This window comes from Mus caroli, unplaced genomic scaffold (assembly GCF_978045245.1).
Source record: "Mus caroli unplaced genomic scaffold, Mus_caroli_1 scaffold_9, whole genome shotgun sequence".
NCBI lineage: Eukaryota > Metazoa > Chordata > Mammalia > Rodentia > Muridae > Mus > Mus caroli.
This window is the reverse complement of record NW_028227264.1, coordinates 41,622,081-41,649,144: the sequence shown is the minus strand read 5'-3', so window position 1 is coordinate 41,649,144 and position 27,064 is coordinate 41,622,081. Positions and strand designations below refer to the sequence as shown.

Here is a 27,064-nt window from a genome sequence, read left to right as displayed (position 1 = left end):
AGTGCCCCTAATCTGCCTAGGCCCCCTTTACTCCACGCCCTTTATTCTTCCCACTTCTCCATGCACCCCCACCCTTCTGGCTTTGATAATGTCTCAGAATGGGTGCTAAGGTCCAAGTTTGTTTTAAAATAACCCAACAAGCTGACAGACGGAGCTCATGTTATTCTGCAGCTTGCAATGGAGTCCACAGATGGGAAATTGCTGTCAGTTAAAGGGTGGTGCTATTACCATGCCCAATTTCTGAAAGTCGTTAGGAAAAAAAAATCCCCAAAGTTAATTAGCATTCTCAACAGGCACTAGTGCTGTGTGATGGTAGTCTACAAACTCAGACATAAGTGTGGCCTCCAGCTTATAACTAATATTTTACCTCTGAAACATGTAGGTTATAAAGAGTCTTATCTGTAAAGAAAAGGCTTTTTTGTTTTAATGGCTGATCTCTATCTTTAAACCACCATGAACTAGGAATTTTGTTCTAGGATCAACTATAATGGTATCAAAAACAGGAGTGACTTCAACTTACCTCTCCAATCTGCTTAATCCACAAATCTCTTCCAAGAAACTCCTGATGTAAGACTACAGGTGCTGAGTTTAGGTTAAAAGTCTTAGAGTCACCGGCCTTGTCTTTAATAAAAGGCTGGAGGTCAGAATTGATCTAGAAGGAGAGTTAGAGGACTGTGAGTGATAGATACATCAGTTCAGGAAGCAGCAGTTACATAGCGTCCCCATGCACTTTCATGGGGCTTAATAAGCACAGGCACAGCCTGGATGCCTTAGAAACAATCTTCTCATCTTCAGCCCCTTCTCCTTCAACGCTACGTTAAATGCAGAGACTTAAATAAAAACAATAATCAATACAACTAGTTTATAAGAAAACTCAAGTTTTAACGAAATATGAAAAAGCTCATCTGGAAATTACACACAGATATATATACACACATATATAGACACAGACATGGACACATACTCTAGTCACATACAAACATATAAACACTCATACACACAGGGACATGCATACATAGACACACACAGACATAGACACATACACATATAAACACATACATGTTGCACTGGCTGGTTTTGTGTGTCAACGTGACATAGCTGGAGTTATCACAGAGAAAGGAGCTTCAGTTGAGGAAATGCCTCCATGAGGTCTAACTATAAGGCATTTTCTCAATTAGTGATCAAGGGGGAAAGGCCCCTTGTGGGTGGTGCCATCTCTGGGCTGGTAGTCTTGGGTTCTATAAGAGAGCAGGCTGAGCAAGCCAGGGGAGGCAAGCCAGTAAAGAACATCCCTCCATGGCCTCTGCATCAGCTCCTGCTCCCTGACCTGCTTGAGTTCCAGTCCTGACTTCCTTTGGTGATGAACAGCAGTATGGAAGTGTAAGCTGAATAAACCCTTTCCTCCCCAACTTACTTCTTGTTCATGATGTTTTGTGTATGAGTACAAACCCTGACTAAGATACATGTTATATATACATGTACACATACACACACAAACATGTATGTATTTCTGTCTTATATAAGTAACATTTGAAAGTATGTAACTGATTTTTTTTTTTTTTTGAGACAGAGTTTTTCTATTATGTAGCTTTGGATGTCCTAGATAACTTAAAATTTAAAGTTAAATAGAGGCAACCACAAAGCAGCTGGTTTGGTGATGTTTAATATTTCACATGTCATTGAAAAGAAGGAGTTATTAAAGCAGTCCTCCCTTCTAGCCTCTCCTACTCTTGGGAGTGTTCTCGCTTTTTCTTAATAAATCTATGCTCTAGCTTTGATTAAAAATATTAAATCATGAATTAAAATGGAAGCTTTCAACTTTATATAGTATACTTTCAAATTTTATTAACTTTTCAATATTTGCTTAACATAGGATTTTCAAGGGAACTGTAACAAAAATAAAAAACAGTTTCCCATTCTGTGAGGGTGATATTACATGTTATTTAATAATTTAAAGGAGTTATTTTAAGAATTCTTTTAGGTGGTAATAAAATATAAGCATCAAAATTATATAGTATCTGCCAATTGTACTGCTTATATAACTACCATTGTCTCCGACTGACATATTTCACTCACACAATAAACTTTCTTTCAAGATATAAAAGCAGTTTATTAAGTGCCAACAGTTTTCAGGATGCAGAAGGCGGGGTGTGCAAATACCTTGTGACTCATGGCCATGTGCTTCCCGTACTGGAATGCCATGTCTTGGACCGCAGCATCATGCTCTGCTAACTCCATTGCAGCCTGGCAGCTCTTCGCTAGCAAGGCACAATGGGACAGGAAAGTCTGCTCCTTCCAGGTCGACATTCCAATATCATCTGTGATAGAATTTCCCTGAAGATGTAAGAAAGGCCAAGATGAACAGGCTTTAGGGTTAATTTCTCTGTGATGGAGAATAAAAGCATTAAAAACTGGCTAGGTCTGGTGGAATACAGTTGCAATCCCAGTAACTGAGAGGCTGAGGCAGGAGGATTATGAATTCCAGGTTAGCCAGGGCCACAATAATAAATAAACAAACAAACAAATAAATAAAAACCAAGTAAGAACGGACTAGCAGCACTCCTGCTTCTGCAACAGGACAGACCTGAGGAAGCTGAGCCCGGGCTCCAGCTACGAAGCGCAGGGCCAACATGACTGCTTTATCTGAAGCTCAAGAACCTCTATAAAATATACTTAGCACATGAGGCAGACATGTAGAAATGTTAGCTCTCTAACTTGACCTCTGCTTACAGGAGCCATCAGTTCTGACACATGAGGATCACACTGCATTTAACTGTGATGAAAACAGTAAGGGCATCATGAAGACAGGGCACACTGGGAAGACCAAAATGACGACAAACAAGAAGATATCTGAACATGGTAGCAGGGAACAAAACTAATAATCACCATAATAAATCATAACTAAAACGAATCAGAAGGCGTACAGACAAGCCCAACCCCAGCAACACATTTTCTCCTATGATTAGGCCACACCTTCTGTGGTGGGCTGAATAGGCGTGTCTCCCCCTCCCCCCATAGACTCATGTGTTTGAGTGTTTGGCCCATAGGGAGCGGCACTATTAGAAGGTGTGGCTTTGTTGGAGTGGGTGTGGCCTTCTTGGAGTAGGTGTGGCTTTGCTGGTGGAAGGGTGAAGAATGTGGGGGCAGGCTTTGAGGTCTCCTAGGCTCAAGCTATGTCCTGTGTGACATAGTCTATTTCTGCTGTTGGAAGATCAAGACGTAGAACTCTGGGCTCCTCCAGCATCAGGTCTGCCTGAACGCTGCCATGCTTCCCACCATGATGTTTATGGACTAATACATCTGAAACTGAAAGCCAGCCCCAATTAAATGCTCATGGTGTCTCTTCACAGCAATGGAAACCCTAATGAACACACCTCCTAATCCTTCTCAAACAGTTCTATTCCCAGGTGTTAAGCATTAAAATATATGAGCATGGCGGGGGAGGAGGGGCATTCTTACTAAAACCACCATGGTTAGGGATAAAAGAAGAAAGGAGGGAGGAGACTAGCATGGGCAATCTTGAAGGAAGAAGACGATGTAGTAGTGTATTTGAGTATGGAGTGGAGTAGGGCAAACAGAAAAACAGAAACACTGAACTTCATCTAGCCTCACCTGGTAATATCAAGACTCAGTAATTAAAAAAAAAAAAGAGTGGGGCTGAAGAGATGGCTCCATGGCTCCAGGGTTGACAGAGTACTTGCTGCTCTTGCATAGGAGCTGAGTTCAGTCTCTAGTCCTCCCTTACACTGGGTGGCTCACAAAGACCTGTGACTCCAGCTCCAAGGGATGCTTGCCCCCTTGGGGGCCTGTACTTACATGTATGTACCTACACACACACACACACACACACACACACACACACACACACACTCTTAAAAAAAATGATTGATTCAGACAGGCAGTCAGTGGAACAAAACAGAGTTCAGAAAACAACCAAAGCATATGCAGAAAATTTCTATATTTTATGGAAAAGTCCAAGTCAAGTTAGAATTTCCAGTGAATGTGCCATTTACTAGAAAGAACTATTTGGAAAAAATGAAATATGATTTTTGTTTCAGTCTATGATAAACTCCAAATGGCAAAACCAAACCAAAGCAAACTATTACGCAATCCCAAGCCAAGTAAAGACCTCATGGGAGAAAATGGAACTCCCCCAAGTCCTCCCCACACGTCTACCTCCTAACTCCTGGAGCTGTGCATTAACCTTATACAGCAGCAAGGGCTTTAAAGACCAGGTGGAATTTAGTATTCTGAGATGAAGGATAACTGAGTGGACAACACACAGGGCCTCTTTGGGCTGTTTGTGTAACACACTCATTTATGTATCATGGAGCAGATCCCTGCAAACCAATTTAGACACAAAGGTCTATAAGCAGCTTGTCCACATGAAGCTCATGGTCCAGGGATAGAAACAACAACAACAAACAAGAAACCAGAAACATGCATGCAGATAGACAGAGCTTTCAATGTACATTAGATGTGGCTATCATAACCAATTTTCTTAGCATTTTAAAATTGTACATTAATTTTAATTGTGTACCATTGTATATGTGTACATGTAATTGTATGTGTGTAAAAGGCTAATTGCAGGACCTGAAACCACCAAAGTGTTAGCTCTGCTCATTATGCATTTCTTACTGGGATTTAGACTCTTTATTATTCATCATTTTTATATCTTTAAATTATTCATGGAACAGAAAATCTCTGAAAAAGATTATTCAGATAACCAGAAACAATTAATTTATGGTCCCCTGAAATCTACTCCCATCACTTAATTGGACCATAAGTTAATAACTCTGCTCCTGAGTTAATCAGAAATGTTATTCCCTGAACATCAAGTTATTACTTAGTATGAACTTGGTTATTAACAAAGCGAAATCCTTCTGTTCATTTCTACCAGATTGCCGCATATTTACTAAGAAAACATGTTCTAGGAAAACTAATGTATAATTTTAAAATACCAAGGAAACTAGTTTGATTGTTTGTTTGTTTTTGGAGACAGGGTTTCTCTGTGTAGCCCTGGCTGTCCTGGAACTCACTTTGTAGACCAGGCTGGCCTTGAACTCAGAGATCCACCTGCCTCTGCCCCGCAAGTGCTGGGACTAAAGGCGTGCGCCACCACGCCCGGCTGGAAACTAGTTTGAAAGCCACATCTAAATCAGTATCTTTAAGTATCAGATCTACAAAATGGGTATGCAGGGCCAGTATACGAGATTTAGATATATTTACAGTGTCACAGTATCTACAGGTTTAGATAGATTTTAAGTATATTCTTTGAGAATTTTTCACATGAACTTCATCTATCCATATCTATCTCTCTCTCCCTCCCTGTATGTATGTATGTATGTATGTATGTATGTATGTATGTATCTGGAGAGGCAGGGTTTCATGTAGGCTAGATTGTGTTGGGAGCGACCCTGTTTGAATGTTAACTGCCTTGTCAGCCATAAGTGCTTACTTACCAAGTCTTGGCCTTAGTGGAAAAATATTATCTAAGTTGAGATTTCTGTGGGAAAAGTTGAGGCCTCTATGGGAAAGCACTACCCCCAGTTAAGAACAAATAGCTATAGATCTTGTGGACAGGTACCTAGCAAACCATTCTGTTCTGTTTCTCCTGCTGAACTTTTTACCTTTTTTACTTTTTAATCTTGCTTTTGGGAACAGGTGCGTTCCCCCAGAAACAAAGCGATTCTGTGTCACCCCCCCCCATAAGATTTTACCTCAACTTTTTTTTTTTAAGATTTATTTATTTATTTATTTTATGTATGTGAGCACACTGTAGCTGCAGAGATGGTTGTGAGCCTTCATGTGGTTGTTGGGAATCGAATTTAGGACCTCTGCTCATTCTGGCTGGCCCTGCTTGCTTGGTCCCTGCTCACTCCAGCCCAAAGATTTATTTATTTATTATTATAAATAAGTACACTTTACTTAGGATATCCTCCAGACCCATCCATTTGTCTAAGAATTCATTATTTTTAATAACTGAGTAGTACTCCATTGTGTAAATGTACCACATTTTCTGTATCCATTCCTCTGTTGAGGGACATCTGGTTTCTTTCCAGCTTCTGGCTATTTATTATAAATAAGGCTGCTATAAACATAGTGGAGCATGTGTCCTTCTTACCAGTTGGAACATCTTCTGGGTATATGCCCAGGAGAGGTATTGCGGGATCCTCCGGTAGTACTATGTCCAATTTTCTGAGGAACTGCCAAACTGATTTCCAGAGTGGTTGTACCAGCTTGCAATCCCATCAGCAATGGAGGAGTGTTCCTCTTTCTCCACATCCTCCCCAGCATCTGCTGTCACCTGAGTTTTCGAATTTAGCCATTCTGACTGGTGTGAGGTGGAATCTCATGGTTGTTTTGATTTGCATTTCCCTGATGATTAAGGATGTTGAACAATTTTTTTAGGTACTTCTCAGCCATTTGGTATTCCTCAGTTGAGAATTCTTTGTTTAGCTCTTTAACTAAATAATAAATAAAAACTATTAACAAATAATAAATAAATGAAGGGATAACATTTGAAATATAAATAAAGAAAATAATCTAATAAAAATAATAAATAAATAAATAAATAAATAAATAAATAAGTACACTGTAGCTGTCTTCAAACATACTAAAAGAGGGTGTCAGATCTCATTATGGGTGGTTAAAATAGCCCATTTTAAAAATAGGGTTATTTGGTTTTCTAGAGTCTAACTTCTTGAGTTCTTTGTATATATTGGATATTAGTCCCCTATCTGATTTAGGATTGGTAAAGATCCTTTCCCAGTCTGTTGGTGGCCTTTTTGTCTTATTGACAGTGTCCTTTGCCTTACAGAAGCTTTGCAATTTTATGAAGTCCCATTTGTTGATTCTTGATCTTACAGCACAAGCCATTGCTGTTCTGTTCAGGAATTTCCCCCCTGTGCCCATATCTTCAAGGCTCTTCCCCACTTTCTCCTCTATAAATTTCAGTGTCTCTGGTTTTATGTGGAGTTCTTTGATCCACTTAGACTTGAAAAGAACACACACGATATGCACTCACTGATAAGTGGATATTAGCCCAGAAGCTCAGAATAGCCAAGATACAATTTGCAAAACTACATGAAACTCAAGAAGAAGGAAGACCAAAGTGTGGTTACTTCTATCCTTCTTAGAAGGGGGAACAAAATACCCATGGAAGGAGTTACAGAGACAATGTTCGGAGCAGAGACTGAAGGAATGACCATTCAGAGACTGCCCCATGTGGGGATCCATCCCATAAACAACCACCAAACCCAGGCACTATTGCTGATGCCAACAAGAGCTTGCTGACAGGAGCCTGATAAAGCTGTCTCCTGAGAGGCTCTGCCAGTGCCTGACAAATACAGACGTGGATGCTCACAGCCATCCATTGGACAGAGCACAGGGTCTCCAATGAAAGAGCTAGGGAAAGTACCCATGGAGCTGAGGGGTTTGCAGCCCCTTAGAAGGAAAAACAATATGAATTAACCAGTACCTCCAACTCTCCCTGGGACTAAACCACCAATCAAAGAAAACACATGGTGGGATTCATGGCTCTAGCTGCATATGTAGCAGAGGATTGCCTAGTTGGTCACCAATGGGAGGAGAGGCCCTTGGTCCTGTGAAGGTTTTATGCCCCAGTATAGGGGAATGCCAGGGCCAGGAAGCAGGAGTGGGTGGGTTGGGGAGCAGGGGTGGGGAGGGGAAAGGGGATTTTCGGATGGGAAACTAGGAAAGGGGATAACATTTGAAATGTAAATAAAGAAAATAATAAATAAATAAATAAATACATTGTAGCTCTCTTCAGACATACTAGAAGAGGGCGTCAGATCTCATTATGGGTGGTTGTGAGCCACCATGTGGTTGCTGGGATTTGAACTCAGGACCTTCGGAAGAGCAGTCAGTGTTCTTACCCATTGAGCCATCTCGCCAGCCCCCTGTACCTCAACTTCTTACATTCCAGGATGACCTTAAACTCTTGATCTTCTTATGCCTTCCCCAAGTGCTGGGATATGGATATATGCCACCATACTCAGTTACAGAAAGTTTTCCTTTTTCCTTTGTTGTGCTGTGGACTGAACCAAGGACCTCCAGCATGCCAGGCAAACACACCACCATCGAGTTGTAGCCTCAACTTTGTGTATATTTTTTAAGGCAAGGTCTCATCATGTAGTCTAGGGTGGCCTTGTAATTGTTATTCTCTTCTTTAGCATCTCAAGTACTAGGATTATAGGCCTGGATCAGCCCAGCCATACATGATGTTTGTCTGTATATTTGTGTATTTGTTGTTTGAGCTGGCCTAGAATTCATAGAGGACTGCCTATCCCTACCTCCCAAATGCCAAGATTAAAGGGGCGTACCACCATTCCTGGCTCTACATTAAGTTCTTACCAAAGATTTATTACGTATAAAAGATGATATTCAGTGAATATTTACTTTTGATGGGATTTCTTAACAACAGTCAAACAGAGGTGTCTTAATTGAGACTGCTGTCACCTTGCTCTCGAGCTCATGATTTACTTTGCTTAGGTAAAGCTGGTTGAAAGTATGGAGGGCATGCTACTGTTGCCTGAGATAGCAGCACTGGTGATATGTTCAATGGGACTGGACATCTCGGCTGGCAGGCCGTGGGCACGGATGTGTAATGAAGAGCCTGCTTTTTGTCTGGGAGACATACACTCTTCAGTTGCTTTGCTCATGTGGCGAAACATTTTTTTTTTTTTTTTCTATTCATGGGAGACCAAAGTTCATTTGTCACTGTGGCTGTGAGAACTTCAAGTTTAGGTCCATGGTCACTAAACATGCACAAACTAATTGGGCCATGGAGTTGCTGAATCTGTTGGGCCAAACTATTTCCTTTCTCATGATCAGAAGAGTTTTGGAGACTTGAAAACTGACCATCTGTGGGGTTGAAACAGTGTTTGTTTGTTTGTTTGTTTGTTTTTTGTTTTTGTTTTTTTTTTGTTTTTGTTTTTTCGAGACAGGGTTTCTCTGTGTAGCCCTGGCTGTCCTGGCACTCACTTTGTAGATCAGACTGGCCTCAGAAATCCGCCTGCCTCTGCCTCCCAAGTGCTGGGATTAAAGGCGTGTGTGACCACGCCCGGCTTGTTTTTTGTTTTTTAATCATTTATTATTATTATAATCTAAGTACACTGTAGTTGTCTTCAGACGCACTAGAAAAGGGCATCAGATCTCATTACAGGTGGTTGTGAGCCACCATGTGGTTGCTGGGATTTGAACTCAGGACCTTCAGAAGAGCAGTCAATGCTCTTACCCACTGAGCCATCTCTCCAGCCCGAAACAGTGTTTTTAAAGTATACAGTAGCTGGAGATGTGTTCAGCTTGGAGCACACGCTAGAAATGAGTGCATAGATCACCAAGTGTCTCCTTTCAACCCACTCTATACACAGGCGCTTTGGCTTCAGGCTACCCATGTTAGATGCATATTCTGGGTCACTGTTTTTATAAATGAGACCTAAATATGGGTTGGATAAATGACTACATTCACTTAACACACATTTTAATGCACAAATTACTTCCTTTGGTTTCTTTCTTTCTCTTTCTTTCTTTCTTTCTTTCTTTCCTTTTCCTTTTCCTTTTCCTTTTCCTTTTCCTTTTCCTTTTCCTTTTCCTTTTTGAGACAAGGTCTCATAAAATTCCTGACATAGCAGAGGCTGGCCCTGAGCCTCTGAGTGCTACGGTTGCAGGTGTGGCTGCCATGCCTAGCTCTCCTTAGTTATTTTCTAAAGGTAAATAAGAGCCACGATTATGAGAATAAGGGGCTGGAGGGATGGCCAGTAAGAGCACACACTGCTCTTTCAAGGACTCCTTGAAGACCCAGGTCAGGAACCCCTAACTGCTTGTCGCTCCCGCTCCAGGGATCTGATGCCTTCTGGAATCTGTGGGCACTCTACTCATGTGTACTCTGCCACATACAGAAAATTAAAACTACAAATAAAATCTTAAAGATAAAAAGTGAGACAAATATAGGAAAACTTCCCAACGCTCTGCAGTTCGGGGAGGAGGAAGCAAGGACACAGAGGGACCTGATTTGTCCTGCTGGCTAATGACATGATGATAACATTCCTGCATCACATAATCCGTCACTTCCCACCCCAAGTTTTAGGCATCATAATTCTTATTTAACAGGAAAGAATGTTCCAAGAATGTATTTTGAGCAAGACCTGGCAAAATTAAGTGGCAGAGATCATCCTCAGATATATGGCAATTGGAATCTATTGGATATGCTTAATATATAGAAATATATGCTATGCTTCATATATTTAATTTGAAATTTTTATGTGTATGAATGTTTTGCTTGCATGCATGTCTGTGCACTACATACATACCTAGTCCCTACTGAGGCTAGAAGAAGGTATTAGATCCCCTGGAACTGGAGTTACAATAGTTCTGAGCCACTGTGTGGGTGCCAGGAATTGAACTAGGGTATTTAGAAGCATATCCAGTGTTCTTATCCACTGAGCCATCTCTCCAGTTCCCTTAATATATTCTAGGATAAAAAGAAGGTTGTGTGTAGAGTGAACGATGCATGGCTATCTATCTGTCTGTCTATCTATCTATCTATCTATCTATCTATCTATCTACCTACCTACCTATCTGTGTCTGCAATAACCCTATATATTAAGCCTAGTAGTAATACCCCTTGAAGAGATCGTGTAATGAGTATGTCTTCAGGAATTCTGAGGTAATGCGAAAAGGGGAACAGGATAGTGTATTAACAGCCTCATCTCATTGGACAAGACAGTATGTTTTGAATTATATTCCAGCTACACAGGACCTAGTAAGGTAGGCATCTGGAAGTTTCACATCCATATAAATCATAAAGAAAAAAGGAGCTAGGGAGATGTGAAAATGCTTATTATTAAAACATTTCAGAAGTGTTTCTCGGAGCTGGGGAGATGGCTCATGTGTAAAGAGCTTGCTGTGCAAGCGTGAGGACCTAGTAGAAATGCCTAGCATCTGTGTAAAAGCCAGCGTGCATCTGCAGCTCTGGCTGCAGGGTGGGAAGGAAGGGCAGAGACAGGCAGGTCCCGGGAGCTCACTGTTCAGCCAGTCTAGCTGAAGCAGCACGGTCTGGGTTTGATGAGAGACCTTGCCTCAAACAGAGCCAATCTTTCCTCGTTGAGTTGATAACAGTGCTGAAAACTAATACAACTCCCTTGAGTCCAGGGATTCCCGGCAGCAGGCTTTAGTCGCTTGCCACACAGGCCCTGACGTGGGGCTACTCACATGATATGACAACTGGTTTTCCAATGGGAGTGGCTCATGAGTAAGTACAAGGCCACAGAGAGCTTCCTAGGCCTTTATATCCCATCTTGGAAAGGCGAGCACAGGAACCGCTAGGGGGTGGGGCTCACTGATGATCCTGGAGGCTGGTGACCACAGATGGAGCCCATGATTAGATTTATCAGTTCAAAAGGCTAAACATTTTAGTCTCTTAAAACATCTGCCAAAGTGCTGTCCAGAAAGAAGTTCCTGAGCCATGCACTGACCAGACACGTTTGAGACTGACTGCCTTGCCATGGACCAGAATTATTATTTTCATTGTTAACAGGTAAAAAGTGAGACATCATTGCAACCTTAGCTGCCATGTCACTGATCAGTCAGTTGTCTTTCTTCCTATTGCACCTTGACCTATGTAAAAAGTTTAGCTCAAGCCAGGATGAGCAGGCACGGGGCAGAGGCAAGTGTCGCCTAAGAGCCACTGATGACAGGAGTGAGGGCATAGATAAGGTACTCTTTTTGACTGTTGCCTCAGATGAATGCCTGTGTCCCCTCAAATGTAAACACGGAAGCTGAAATTCTGAGCATGGGTATCTCTGCAACAAGAAAGTAATCAAGGTTACATAAGGTAATAAGCAGGTGGCCCCGACCTAATGAGATTAGTGCTCTCAATCATTATTAGATACCCAAGTTACACTACCGTCTTTCTTTGCTATGGAGGACACAGCCAGGCAGGGGATGTCAGAGCTCTCACAGGAGATTAAACTGCCTGGAAGTTTAGATGTGCAGCCTCCAGACTGTGATAAAATAAAGGTTGGCTGAGCATGGTGGTCCCAGCTGGTTGTCCTGAAATCCGCAGTGATCTTCCTGTCTTTGTAGTAAAGCCAACTGAGTAGAGACTAATAAGCATCATGTATACACTTCTTCCCACATCTTTCACATGATCTTAGAAACCAGAATGTTAACATACTGCCTTAAAAGTTTTCTTGTTTTATGTTTTTGTTTTTAAATAATCTACATTCTGGTTTTCTATTCCATTCTACCTCAAAATTAGGTGGTTCAGCAGCAGCAGCCCAGCCATCACTAGCCACCAATGCACCACGTTTCCATTGTCACCACAGGCTGAGTATCTTCCCAATGCGCAAGTTCCATACCCCTTATAAAGCTCTCGCCTTCACGGCCTGCTCTTTTCCATCCCTGCTCAGAGGCAGCCTCTTGTATACCCCTGCCCCAATAAATCTCTCATGTGACATACATACATACATACATACATAATGTACATTGAACATGTGTGTGCATTTAGAACTGGGTGAATCTTCATGTCTTTATACCTTATTATTTATAAAAACTATTTTGGGGTGCTGGAGAGAGATCACTACCTCTGCTTTCCCAGAGGATCTGATTTTATTCCTAGCACCCACATCGGGTGGTGCACACCATCTGTAACTCCAGGTGTAGGGGATTTGACGCTTTTAGGCTCTATGAGTATCAGTACTCCACTGCACAGATCTTTATACAGCTAGGAGAAGGGAAAGACACACACACACACACACACACACACACACACACACACACACACACACACACAGTTAAAAATACAAATAAATCTTTAAAACAATTATTTATTTACTCAAGGTATTTACTGTGTAGGCCTGGCTGGCTTGAAACTCACTCTGTAGACCAGGCTGGCCTCAAACCCAGAGATCTGCCTGCCTCTGCCTCTTGAGTGCTGGGGTTAAAGGTGCTCAGTGCCGCCCTTGGCTTTCTGCTCACCATGCTGCGATGCCTGGCTTTTTATGTGGTTGCTGGAAGTACTCAGGCCCTCACGCATGTGCAGCAAGCACTTTACACTGAGTTATCCCCCAGCCAGTACTCTGCTTTCTAAAAGTGGTGCTGGATACCTAGTGATTTGTTTTACTTTTTTAAACTGTGTAATTTGTGAGTGTACTTTTTAACTAGAACAAGCCATTAAAATTACTCTCATTTGTCTTCAAATTGGAATACATTCAATATTTAACAATTGATTTAAAACTGTTTCTACTTGGGGAAAAAAAAGGATGCTAGTAAAATTATAGGTATTACTGTCATCACCACTGTGAGACGCTTCAGAGTCTTGGACTTGTGATATGAACCTGAACAGATGCCCAGCAAACAATAAACACGAGATGACACATTTTATTAGCTCATTAGTGCATGTCTTGGGTATAATTCAAGGGACAAGTTGTGAGTAATGGACCAATGACAGACACCCTAGGGTATCTTAATGCTCACTGCTTCACACGTAAAGTTCCTAAACTATACATTTTCCTTTAAATATATGTAAAAACATTTGTTATCAAGCCCTTATACAGCTAGTGCCTTCCATACAACACATGCTCAAAGTCATGTGACATGAGTAAGCAAGATTGATGTGGGAGGGCTCAGATCACTGTGGGTGGCGCTATCCCTGGGTTATATAGGAAAGCAGGATGAGCAAGCCAGGAGGAATAAGCCAGAAAGCAGTATCTTCCATAGCCATCAGCTCCTGCCTCCAGGTTCTTGTCCAGATACGACTGCCCTGATACAATATCTTCCCTTTGACCCAGCGCCTGTAGAGGCAATAATAATGATTTTCTTGGACAGGTTTGTTAGAGCTAAAGACAAGAGTTTGGGAGATCAATTGCTTTTGTTGCAACCAGTGAGCAGGACTATTTCTACATTTTTCAACTGGCTACCTAAAGAACAATTTTGAAAGCTGAGCCAGGTAGGGTCTGCAAGGTGGTTCAGCAGAAAGGCCACTTGCTGCCAAGTCTGACGACCTTAGTTCAATCCTCGGAACTGTCATGGCAGAAGGAGAGAACTGAATGCCTAATGTTAGCTTCTGACCTTAGCATGATCGCCACTGTGACACATATACACCTATACACACATTCTAATTAAAAAATAAAATGTTTAAAAAAAAACATACCTTGTAGTCTTGGATTACCTTGAAATACATTTAGTAATGACAGTGATCTAGGGTGTATTTTTCTATCAATATTACCTGTTGTATTATTAATTATTTAATCTCAATCAGGGGTTTGATTTTTCAGTTCCCAGATAAAAAACACACAACTTGTATATTTTTAAACCTCCATCAGCACTAAAGCTGATGAATCTAACCTCTGTGCTATTATATCCACTTCCCTGTTTTTTTTTTTTTGTGTTTTTTTTTTTAAGATTTATTTATTTATTATATGTAAGTACACTGTAGCTGTCTTCAGACACACCAGAAGAGGGAGTCAGATCTCATTACGGATGGTTGTGAGCCACCATGTGGTTGCTGGGATTTGAAGTCAGGACCTTTGGAAGAGCAGTTGGGTGCTCTTACCTGCTGAGCCATCTCACCAGCCCCTCCATTTCCCTGTTAATAACCCCAAGATATGACTAGCCATGTTCCACCTGGGCAGGTCTTACTCCAATTGGCCAGCCCTCATGGCCATGTTTTCATAATTCACTTACCTTATGGTGGCTTCTCCTTCTTCATCTTCTCTTTCTCCTTCCTTGTGGTCCTACCTCATACCCCAAGCCTGGAACCAAAAACCCCACCTATATCTCTTGTCTTTTCTGCCCAGCTATAGGCTGTTGGTATCTTTATGCAATCAATAGTTTTAAATTAAGGAGCAAGGTACTAGAGGATTCTCTCATCCCTGGGGGCAACCAGGCCTTGGTGGCCAGTGGTCAGCATTACAACACATAGCAACAGACCAAACCTCAACATTTACCTAGTAAAACAAACAAGAAAAAGAACCAAAAAAGCATTGACTTTGAAAAGAAGGAAATTTTTCTTTATTTACAAATGCCAAATGACTACCTACATAGGGTTCCATAGAACCTATAAAATCAAAGGTTGTTATGACAAACAAATTGGTAAGATTGTAGGATGCAAGATAAAACAATAACATCAAATAACAAGTACCCCTCCAATACTGAATAGTCCAATTAAAATGGGTAAAATGTTTATCAAGATATTATAAAAGGGTCTGGAGAGATGGCTCAGCAGTTAAGAGCACTGGCTGGTCTTCCAGAGATCCTGAGTTCAAATCCCAGCAACCACATGGTGGCTCACAACCAATCTTAATGAGAAACCAACCACCCAACCAACAAACAAACAAACAACCTATGGGCCAGAGAGATCGGGAAGAGGAGATAGGGAAGTGGAGAAAAAAGGAAAAAAAAAGATATTATAAAGGATACTATAATATTGCTAAAGGATATTGAATAGCAAATAAACATGAAAAGATGCAGGATGCTCTGCACTGTTACTTACTAGGGAATTATCAGCCAAAACCACAATGAGCTAAAACTGCAAAATAGGCCAATATTGTATTTTAGAGTGGCTAAAATTCTAAATACTTGATCAAATTAAGTTTTAATAAGGTGTGGGACAACCAGAATTCTCATACCCAGCTGACAGAATGTAAAGTGGAGGCCAGTGACATGGCTCAGCAGGCGAAAGCCTGTCTTAGGGCTCCCACTGCTGTGCTAAAACACCATGACCAAAGCAACTTGCAGGGCAAAGGAACTTTCATTTACATCTTCAGGCAACAGTCCATTACTGAGAGAAGTCAGGAGAGAAACCTGGAGGCAGGAGCTGATGCAGAGGCCATGGAGAAGTGCTGCTTACTGACTTGCTCCCCAAGGCTTGCTCAGCCTGCTTTCCTACAGCACCCAGGGCCACCAGCTCAGTGGAGGCACCGCCCATAGTAAGCAGGGTCCTCCCCTATCAATCATCAATCAAGAAAGTTCACCTGTACAGACACACCTGGTAGAAATGTTTTCTTAACTGGAGTTTTCTCTTTCACAGTGACTCTAGCCTGGTCAAGCTGATGGAAACTAGACAGCACAGAGCACGACAGACCCATTGTATGACACACAGATAGCAACCTGGTTATTCCTTAGGTAAACCCAGGAGAAATGAAAGTACATTTTTATATAGCCTTCACACATGAATGCTCTCAATAGCTTCATCTGGAATACTTTAGCACTGAAAACATCTCACAATTTCCCCAATAGGTGGATCACAGACGGTGTTAGATGCTTGCAACTGAATACCATTGAGCAGAAATGAACTACTCAGACTTGTGCTATGGATAAAGTTCAAAGTAATTGTTCAAAGACCCCAGTCAAAGGGTTGATTTTTCTAGATCCATTTATATAAAGTTTTACAAAAATGCAAACTAATCGATAGTGATGACAGATTGCCTAAGGCTCACAGCAGAAGGTACAGGAGGGAGGAATACGAAAGAAGAAACTATTGGGACAATAGATGCTTATCAATTTCACTGTGATAATTTCTCTGGTCCTTGTATAGGTCTGGACATCAGATAGTGTACTTTAAATATTTCCAATTTATTGTATATTAACAGTCCTTCCCAAAAAGATGACAAAACTCTTCCATTACCATCACTCCTCGGGCTTCTAAATTATTAATTAGCAACAGGTGGCTGGGGCTACTACTGGCATGCCAGGTACTGATTTGGACTAGAAACACAGCGGTACTTATATTCTTGTAGGAAGAGACTTATAGTTGGTAAGGATGATTAAAAAAAAAGAAAGAAAGCGACAATAACAACAACAATAACAACAAAACCCCACCAGATGGTAACACTTTCGATTAAGATAAAAATAATTAAGTAGGATAGCTATTAAAATATTCCCAACTGGGTATGGAGATGTGGTTTCTGAAAGGTGTTCCTGGCAGGGCCACGAATGCCAATGAGGGCAAGCGTATGCACTCAGAGCAAACCCAGTGAGCGACTCCCTTCCATGGACCACCCTCAGGACCTCTTTGACTCTGACTCTGTCAGAATCCCCTGATTACCCACCTTCCGTTTGTAAACATGGCTTCAGTTCTCTATCCCGCACTACAGATCTTCTGCCCTTCCCATGAACCATCCCTGCAGGGTCTTTTTGGGTTTGTATTTGTTTGTTTTAAAGGCAGGGTCACTCTGTGTAGCCCTGGCTGGCCCCTGCCTCTGGAGTGGTGTGAGCCCCAGCACCTAGCCTATGCTTCCTTTCACAGAGCGGCTCCTTCTGCACACGGTCTTCCGTTCTGTGCACTTCCTTCCACCCTTTAAAGTCTATCTCAAACAGCAGATCCTCTTTGGAGGCTTTTCTGATTTCCCCACTAGATGCCTGGTTTACATTTCTCGCCTGTCATTTCCTCCATAAGCACAGTCATCGTACTCTCATGCCTTAGTGCCCACAGCTCTGCAGGCGCGTAGAGCGAGCGAGCAAGCGAGCACCTATGATTTCTAATAGACTCAATTGTCTTAGCGTTCAAGTCAAATACAAAACTAAGAGCCAAAGGAAGAGAAGTACAAACATAAGACAAATAAGAGAATGAGACTTATCTTGCCCTACAAAACGCATGGCTAATATGTCGAGCATTAACTATGCTTGGAAACACGACCAGACCTTTGCAACTTCAGTGACTGTTGATTAACTGAGCGCTAGATTAAACTCTCTTATTTTTGGTTTGGGGCCAAGCAACCATGAGCAGGGCCTGCATGAAGACAGGGGAGTTGTGTCTGTTCCTCTTCTCAGGACCAACTTGAGTTAGAGGCCTGCCTTTACAAAGGACTGTGGATGTGGTTAGATCCCTAAGTTAGGTTAGAACAAACAGATATAATTTTAGAAAATGGGCATGTTAGCAACCCCAACCCACTAGCCAATTAAAAAAATTTTTTTTGTTAAAAGATTTATTTATTTGTTATATGTAAGTACACTGTAGTTGTCTTCAGACACACCAGAAGAGGGTGTCAGATCTCATTACAGATGGTTGTGAGCCACCATGTGGTTGCTGGGATTTGAACTCGGGGCCTTTGGAAGAGCAGTCGGTGCTCTTAACCGCTGAACCATCTCTCCAGCCCCTTTAAACTTTTTTTAAAGAATGTTTACTTTTGTACAGAGGTTTTTGTCTGTGCACCACATATGCAATGCCAGTAGAGACCAGAAGAGGGCGATCGATTCTCTGGGACAGGCATCATAGATGGTCATGAACCTCCACCAGGACTCGAACCAGAGAACCAGAGTCATCTGAGGGGCAGTCAGTGTTCTGAACCACTAAGCTCTCTCTCTCTCTCTCTCTCTCTCTCTCTCTCTCTCTCTCTCTCTCTCTCTCTCTCTCTCTCTCTCTCTCTCTCTCTCTCGTCCCTCAGGTCTAATGATATTAGGAAGAGTCAGTGTGCAGAGTATAGGGTCGAATCACAGTTCAAGGGCCATGTGTGGCAGCACATGCCTTTAATCATAGCTCAGGGGAGGCAGAGACATGCAGATCTCTGTGAGTCCAAGGCCAGCGTGGTTTACATATCAAGTTTCAGGACAGCCAGGCTAAACAATGAGACCTTGTCTCAAAAAAAATTTTTACACACACACACACACACACACACACACACACACACACACACGAGTGAAAGGACACAGAGAAAAAGCAGTAAAGGGAAGGGGTCTCTGTGGCTGGAGTCCAGAAGCATTTCAATAGAACCCCCAGCAGAACCACAGGGCATGCTTAGCACTCCAACAATAAGTGTGAGCTGTGCATGAAGTGTGGTCAGTGTCCTTGGAGACTCAGGCTCAGGTTGTTCTCAGGGCTGCTCCTATAGGTTCTCGATGCCCAGAATGCAAGAAACTTCCAGATTCCCAGAGAATCAAGTGTTCAGCATAAACCTGCTGCAGAAGCAGTAAAGGCACTATGAACTGGTTTATCTCAGAGTGGAGGCCGAGCTCCTAAACTCCAGGATCCCAATGGATCCTGAGCCCAACTTCACAAGCAGGCTTTGCTAAGGACAGAAGAGCATATCCTAATATTAACTAGTTAATTTAAAAGTTTTGAGAATTTCATACATAAGTCCTATGTTTACATCATTTCCACCCCTCCCATGTCCTCCACGCAACTCTCCCAGTCCCTCTCAAACTCACAACCTCTCCTCTAATTATTATTGTTATTTTTACACTGTTATATATAAAAAGCACACGTGAATATAAAAGAGTCATGTTTTTTGGTGTGTGAGCTTCTGGAAATGTAATACAGAAATGTATTCTGGCAGTATGCAATCTGTAATCTATGAACAAAGGTTCTAGTCTTGGCATTAATCTTAAATCCACACAACCCTATCATGAAAAAGATGAAGACCATTTGAGTTAGCCTTTGTAGTAGTTTACTTAGGTGTAGGAGTGGCACGATTCCACTTTGCATCACTAATATATAAGATAAGGCTTACAGAATTCCACTGACTACATCTGAATTATTGTGGACAGCAGCTTGCTTTATATGGTCTCAGCATATTCTAGCAAGTACTTCACCGCTAAACTTCACCTTTAGCTGTAGAATTTTTTTGATGCAAACAGTGAAATACAACAGAATTATATTCCATGACAATGTTATTCTACTTAAAAATACAAACAAAACATAAAATTTGTGGAATGGTTCACTAATATGCAGACTATTAAACAGATACTAAAATCATACTTTGAACCACTTTTTAAAAGAAATTTAAATTTTATGTAAATAGGTATTTTGCCTGCACGTATGTCTGTGTGTGCCTTGTGCCTATGGAGGCCAGAAGAGGGCATCAGACCTCTCCTGGGACTGGAGGACAGATAGTTGTAAGCTCCATGGAGGCCCTGGGAGTCAAATATTTCTTCCCGGCTTTTTGTGGTGTTTCACCTGTGTTTTAAGTGTTGAGACCGTGTCTCCTGATGCAGCTCCCATCAGCTTGGACCTCACTGTGTAGGCTTGTCTTGAACTTGCGCTAATCCTCCTCTGCCTCCCCAGCGTTGAGGCTACAGGTCTGTGCACTAAGAGTGGCAGTATGTCCAGTTCTTTCTTTACTGACCATGTAGTCGCTTCACTAATGAGGAAATAATAAGTGCTAGAGCAACAGCAACAATGTATCTCTGTTGAAATGTTAACATACTTTGATTTGTGAAATCAAAGCCAATGTTAAAATATATATTTATCAAGTACAGTGAGAACATGAGTACTTTGTATAAGCAGAGTTTACACTTGTAAAGCACTTGCCTAGCAAGCATAAAAGCCCTGGCACCTGTCCCAGTACTGACCCTCCTAGGGGTCAGAAATGTATTCTGGCAGTATGCAATTTGCAATCTATGAACAAAGGTTCTAGTCTTGGCATTAACCTTAAAACCACACAACACTATCATGGAAAGGATGAAGACCATTTGAGTTAGCCTTTTGTAGTAGTTTACTTAGGTGTAGGAGTGGCACGATTCCACTTTGCATCACTACTACATAAGATAAGGCTTACAGAATTCCACCGACTACATCTGAATTATTGCAGACAGCAGCTTGCTTTTAAATCTATGAATAGTTGGGAACTTTGAAGAAGAACTTTTATTCCTTTCTATTAAAAGGAAGTGGTGTGAGAACTGGAGACTATGTGTAATAAAGCAGTTGGGGCTGGCAATGCAAACAGATGGCGAGTGACCACTTCAAAAACCGGTTCGCTACTTAATTGGTTCGTTTTTTTTTTTTTTTAACTTTTCCTCCCATTTTTTTTCAGATTAATTGGTTATTTGTGTATATTGATATGTGTCTACAAGAGCCATGCATGCAGGTGCCCCAGGAAGCCAGAGGGCCTCCGATTCCTTGAAATGAGTCAGTCGTGAGATGGGAACTGAAAGAACTGCAAGCACTTTTAACCACTGGGCCATCTCTTCAGCCCCATCTTTTAAAGAAGCAATTTTTTTGAGACAGGGTCTTACTATGCAGCCCTGGTTGGCCTGGAGCTCTGTAGATCAGGCTGGCCTCTGCCTCTCAAATGCTGGGATTAAAGGTCCCCCCCCCCGCCCCAGGGTTTCTCTGTGTAGCCCTGGCTGTTCTGGAACTCACTCTGTAGTCCAGGCTGGCCTTGAACTCTGAAATCCGCCTGCCTAAGTGCGGTACATTTTTTAAAAAGTCCAAGGGCTAACCATTATTGTAAGGAAGAGATGGTTCACAAGATAGCAAATACAAACACACAAATATCTTTTCCACGAGTGGAGGGAACAAAGGACAGTTCTGAATTACTTTGCATATTTCCCTGATCACAACTTACCTGCAATCTGCTAAATACTAGTAATTGAAGTTGTATGTTTCATTGCTGTAGGGAAATTAGGTACTAACTTCTGGGGAAAGTGATTTACAAAGCCCAGTTCCAATTCTCTCTCGCTTTAATGCACCTACCTGTCCCATAGATACCACACCACAGAAAGCTAAGTTGCCACTACCTGATCTCCATTTCTGCATTAACTTGGCACAAAGAAAACAGAGCACTATTGTATTCTCTTGCCCCTGAGAGATGGGATGGATGCTCTACAGCTTAACATGACTCTCCAAGGGATTCCTCCGCATTGCAGGAGGCTGCATGTGGAGGCTGATCAACACACCCACAGCACGGGCTTCACTTTCCATATGACCTCTGCTTGGGACAACTCAGTCATGCCAGAGCCTGCCAGCCTGGGGTAAGGGTGAGTGTGTGTGTGTGTATGTGTGTGTGTTGGTTGATCGCTCTTTCTCTTTGCCTCTGAAGCAATTCCTTCCACTGTAATGACAGGCACACTCAGGAAGGGGTGAGTGAGGGTTCCAGTTAAGAAGGAAAAATGTGGTTAAATTGAACCTGGGGTGGAAATGAAGGCTGTTATCAATGGCTGCTGTGGACAACTACACCTTTTTATTTTCATTATTGAAAAATAACTGATCTTCAAAGGGCTTAGCTATATTCTAGATCTTAACTGATTTGAAAAGACTCAGGTACTTTAAAGGGCTCTGTCTGGGGAGGTGGGGGGCAGAAGAACAAAGCAGTACAATATATATTTTTAAGGGAAATGTATTAGCTAATGGTAAAATAGCAAATGGTGCTTGCTTGGTGATTCTTCCGTTACATCAGTAACCCTTCAAAGCCTTTGTTGCTTTTTCTGTTCTTTTTATTTTAAAAACCACATGGGACTTGGAATCTAATTAAACAAACAAACAAACAAACCCTGAGTTCAAATCTAACCCTCAAACATGTTAATGAATAAGATTTAGACATTGAATTTGGATGCTATTATCAGCTCTAAATTGTAAGCCTTTCTTCCCTAAGATGAGACCATCTCTCAAGGATGAGCCTACTCACCTCAGGTGACAGGAGCAACAAAGCTGTCAGAACTGCATAACAAGGTGTTACTGTTGCTGTTAGGCTTTCTGACACAGGGAACTTAACACTGTCATACAAGGATGAGTGAAGTGGGCTAATTACAGTGCACGGAGAGTAAGAGTGGGTAAATTAAGAGAGCAACACTACAAGAACATGCTCACTTCAAGGTCATAAGTGTGTGTGATGTGTACCTATGACCTCAGGGTGGGAAGTGGAAGGCTATGACTGGCAGAGGCAGGAGGATTACATGGTGTGTGTGCTTCCTTGCTTCTGTTTTTTCAGACAGTCTCAGTATCTCAGGCGTAGATGTTATTCTGTAGCTTAGGTTAGCCTTGAACACATGGCAGCCTGTGTGAGTCCAGCCAAACTTATCGTGACATCTTGTCTCAACAAATAAACACCCTCAAAAACAAAACTAACAGATACTAGTAATTAATGCACACTTTCTATGGGACTGAGATGGATGCCTCAGAGACATCCCAGGTGAGAACAATGTCCCAGCTGCCTCCACAGATCGCTGTGGCAGCATCTTGGTGAGACCATAGGCATGGCCAATGGAAGCTGGTCAAACCACGGTTAGTTAGGGTAGAGTGGGAGTAGAAGAAGAAAGAGGCTAAAAGCATAGGGTTTTAGGTTCGAATCCCAGGTAAGTTGTGTAACCTTGAATTCTAAGCCCCCATTTTCACATCTCATAACGAGAACAGCACCCGCCCTCTCTCGGGACTTTTGTGAACAACAAATGAAGAAGCCGGCAAATCATTCAAAATGTTACTCGCGCCCTTTCCCCTGGCTGGCAGAGTGGAAGCCGCACGATGCCTGGAGTTACTGTAAAAGACATTAACCAGCAGGAGTTCATCAGAGCTCTGGCAGCCGTCCTCAAAAAGTTCCGGAAGCTGAAAGTCCCCAGATGGATGGATACAGTCAAGCCTGGCCAAACATAAGAGCTTGCCCCATGTGATGAGAACTGATCCTACACACGAGCTGCTTCCACAGCATGGCACCTGTACCTCCACGGGGGTGCAGGGGTTGGTTCTATGACCAAGATCTATGGAGGATGGTAGAGATGTGGTGTCAGGCCCAGCCACTTCAGCCAGAGGCTCTAAGAGTGTGGCCTGCCGGGACCTCCAAGTCCTGGAGGGGCTGAAAATGGTGGAAAAGGACCAAGATGGGGCCACAAGCTATCACCTCAGGGACAGAGATCTGGACAGGATCACTGGACAGGTGGCAGCTGCCAACAAGAAGCATTAGAACAAAGGGTGCTGGGTTAATACATTGCCTCATTCATAAAATAATAAAATAAAATAAAATGCCACTTGTTTATTGGCCATCATCTTCATATTATGTGCAAGGCAACTTTCGGCGAGTAGAGCCAGAGCGGAAGCTACCCCCGACCGGTGGTATTAACCTTCAGTCACACAGAGAGCCACTCTTGTCTTTGGAAGTCTTGCAAACACAGTTCAGTGTGGTCCACATCTTGTGAGGTCTCCACATTCCAATGTGCTACTGAGGTGAGTTCAGAGACGCCGCGTGTGGACGGTGCGTCCGTCCCTGAGTCAGACAGTAGCAGATGTCCATGGTACAACATCTTCACGTTTCACTAACCACTGCTGTAACCTTCCAGAGCTCCTGAGTTATACTTCAGATTTAATTTTTTAAAATCTAAGTTGCTCATGCCCTAGATTCACTTTTAGTAAAATTTGTCTCTACTTTTTTCAAGTGGACAGGTTACTGCTTAGGATGTTCATGCAAGCATTTTTTTTTTTTTAATTTGCAGTGAGTGATAGCTTGCTAATGCAGGAGTTAAGGAAGTTACAGTAATGAGCCGTCGAGAGGAATCCCTGCTAACAGTAGATATCATGGCGAATGGCAGTGGTGGGCAATGAAGCATTCACTTCACATCCAATCTCCCACTGAAATGAAGGAACTGCATTTTAAGGAAATAAAGCCTAACCTTTCTTGAGATGACCTGTTAAATGAGTCAAAAAGCCCTAATTCTAAACCTATAAAATTAATCAAAACAATCCAACTGTGCAATTGTCCTAGTTTCTACCACAGAGACTCTAATAATGCAGTAAATTTCTGGACCTTGGAACTAAAAGCCATTTCACTCCTGCTCCTGCCCTTCTTGACAGCCACACTCAAGCTCGCTGCCTGACACAGAGCCTCTTTTCTCTGGGGAGAGGCTGGCCCAGCCACCCGGCATAAGCAGTCCTTCCTGCCAGCAGCCCCTCATGACTGTGCTACCTGCCAGCCAGCAGTGCCATGGTGTCTGCCCGGCTGCTGTGGCCAAACAGATTGAGATTCCAGCCAGAGGAGCAGAGGTTGCTTTAATTGGCTAAAGCTGATATGTACTGAGCGTATGGCCATGAATTTGTAGCCAAAACACTAACCTAAAAAAAAGAAAAGAAGAAAAAAGAAAAATCCTGTGCAGTTTAAACCTAAAACAGGAAGGAAATGCTTGCCGCCTGACCCCGCTCTGCAGCAGAACTTCAATGGTAACACTTTTCAAGTCTGCAATCCCATACCTTGGTGGAAGCAGAGTTCTCCTGGTATACTCCATGCACCAAGTCCATAAGAGCACTTGATAAAAGCTCCACAACCTAGAGAGACAAGAGAAACAAATGGAATGAATAATCCAAGGTGCAGCTCCAGTTAGTCACAATGTAGGATTTGAACAGAGAATTTGAATGGAGGATGAATGAACGATTAACTCAATTTTCTGCTTGCTTATTTCTGTTAAGTGGTTACTTTTCCAGGACTCCCATTCTGGGAGTCATTACGACACTAATTTTTATACTTAGTACAGAAAGAACAAACAACAGCAAGAAAATAGCTCACTTTTCAAATGTGTCTGTTCTATTGTACTTAAAATACACCATGGAGTCGGATGGGACTGTGCACACTCCTAAGTCACAGCATTCCCCATTCAAAGTAAGGCAGATCTCAGTGAGTTCCAGGCTGGCCTGGTCTACACAGCAAATACCCCAACAGTCAGGGCTCCACAGGAAGACCCTGACTCAGAAAAACCAAACTGTTGTGGGGGATTCATTGGCGAAGATGGATGGGCCATGTGGTAAAGGCAGCAGAAAGTCTTTATTAGCTGGCTGGCGATTACACTGGGTGTTTGGGATCTGGGTCTTTCTCAGGATGAGCTTTCAAGTATAAGAACCATGTTCTGGATTGACATACTTCAGTTAACAAGAACAGTCAGCCAAAGCGGAACTGCAGAATACAGAAGCCAAGAAGCAAGGTTAGTTCACATAGAGGCGTTCCCAGAACTACGGGCTTTAATAAACTGGGCCTTTGCTTGCTTGAGTTCTGGCAGGTCATGCTGTGTGCTGAGTGTTACAGCCTGAGTGTACGTCCATCAAGCAATCGGTTGTGCTAAAGTCTTGGGGCCTGGCACACCACCAACAATAAAAAATAATGCACTATGGACATAGTCCCCAGAGGACCCCTGGGTCAAATACACCATCAACACTGAAAATTTTCACAGAACTATTAAAAAAGACCCAAGCAAAATCAAGTGTTGAATTTGTTTCACAAATTCTCGTCATCCACTTCTTACCGAGCCTTTGAATGTATTTAGCTTCCTATGCCATGTAGTCTGTATCTGAGCTCTACTCTTGGTTTCCTGAAGTTTAGCTCAGTTCTGATTGAATTAAAGGATTCTGTTTCAGCTTTTATCATTGCTGTAACTGAAGTAAGCCAAGGGATACACACTGAGACATGCAGATACTTTAATCTCTGGTACCTTGTATTTAATAACACATTTTCTTAGAGGAAAATGACATCGATTTGAAAAAAGACCTGCTTTAAAATTTTAACACACAAACATTTACCTTTATTTACATTCACACTGCATACATACTGCTGCTGATATGGAAATTTTGCTGATTGAAGGCATTTTTTTCTAGCTCTGCACATGAGCTAATTTGTATGACCCATAGGTTTTTTTTTTCCCTCCCTTCTTCAAATAACATTGTCCTATAAGTAACTAAATACTTTAAGGAATATTGTAGTAATACAAGCTACAGAGGAACTGGAAGCACAGTGACCCTACAGTATTACCAGATGTGCTGAGTTATTTAAGTGGGGAAGAGAGAAAAATGAATGGATGTCTTTCTCCTGAAAGTATCAGATAAGCCCTATTCCCAAAGCCAGAAGGATTGAATATCACCAATAGGTCTATGAAAGTCTGTAACTAAACACACAGCAGCAGACTGGATTACAGTTTATACAAGCACATCCCAAGAGCTCCTTGATGGCCGGACACATAATACAGATCAATCACTCACTAAGAGATGTTATGGTTTTGAAACAGTTGGGGCTCGGAGACCAGGTCTGGTCGTGTGAAGAGGGGTTTACGAAGAGAAAGTGCAATGTCAAAATGATGGCATGAACTTTTAACAGATCTGGCTTGGATAATCAAGGTTTCCTTTACCCCTGAAATACCAGACTGTCTTAGTCAGGGTTTCTATTCCTGCACAATCATCATGACCAAGAAGCAAGCTGGGGAAGGAAGGGTTTATTCAGCTTACACGTTCCACATTGCTGTTGATCACCAAAGGAAGTCAGGATGGGAACTGAAGCAGGTCAGGAAGCAGGATCTGATGCAGAGGCCATGGAAGGATGTTCCTTACTGGCTTGCTCAGCTTGCTTTTTTTCTTTCTTTT

General features: G+C 42.2%; 1 protein-coding gene and 1 pseudogene across 1 annotated transcript in view; one reads left to right on the top strand and one right to left on the bottom strand.

Moving 5' to 3' along the window:
* Positions 1 to 27,064, bottom strand: part of Pdss2 (decaprenyl diphosphate synthase subunit 2) — a 214,939-nt gene that overhangs the window by 45,843 nt on the left and 142,032 nt on the right. The window contains exons 4-6 of the mRNA XM_021173960.3: positions 24,914 to 24,988; positions 2,161 to 2,334; positions 521 to 652 (exon numbers count right to left, since the gene is read on the bottom strand). Coding sequence (XP_021029619.1) covers positions 521 to 652; positions 2,161 to 2,334; positions 24,914 to 24,988 — 381 coding nt within the window. The remainder of the gene's footprint in view (positions 1 to 520; positions 653 to 2,160; positions 2,335 to 24,913; positions 24,989 to 27,064) is intronic.
* Positions 23,201 to 23,636, top strand: LOC110303058 (small ribosomal subunit protein eS19 pseudogene; annotated as a pseudogene).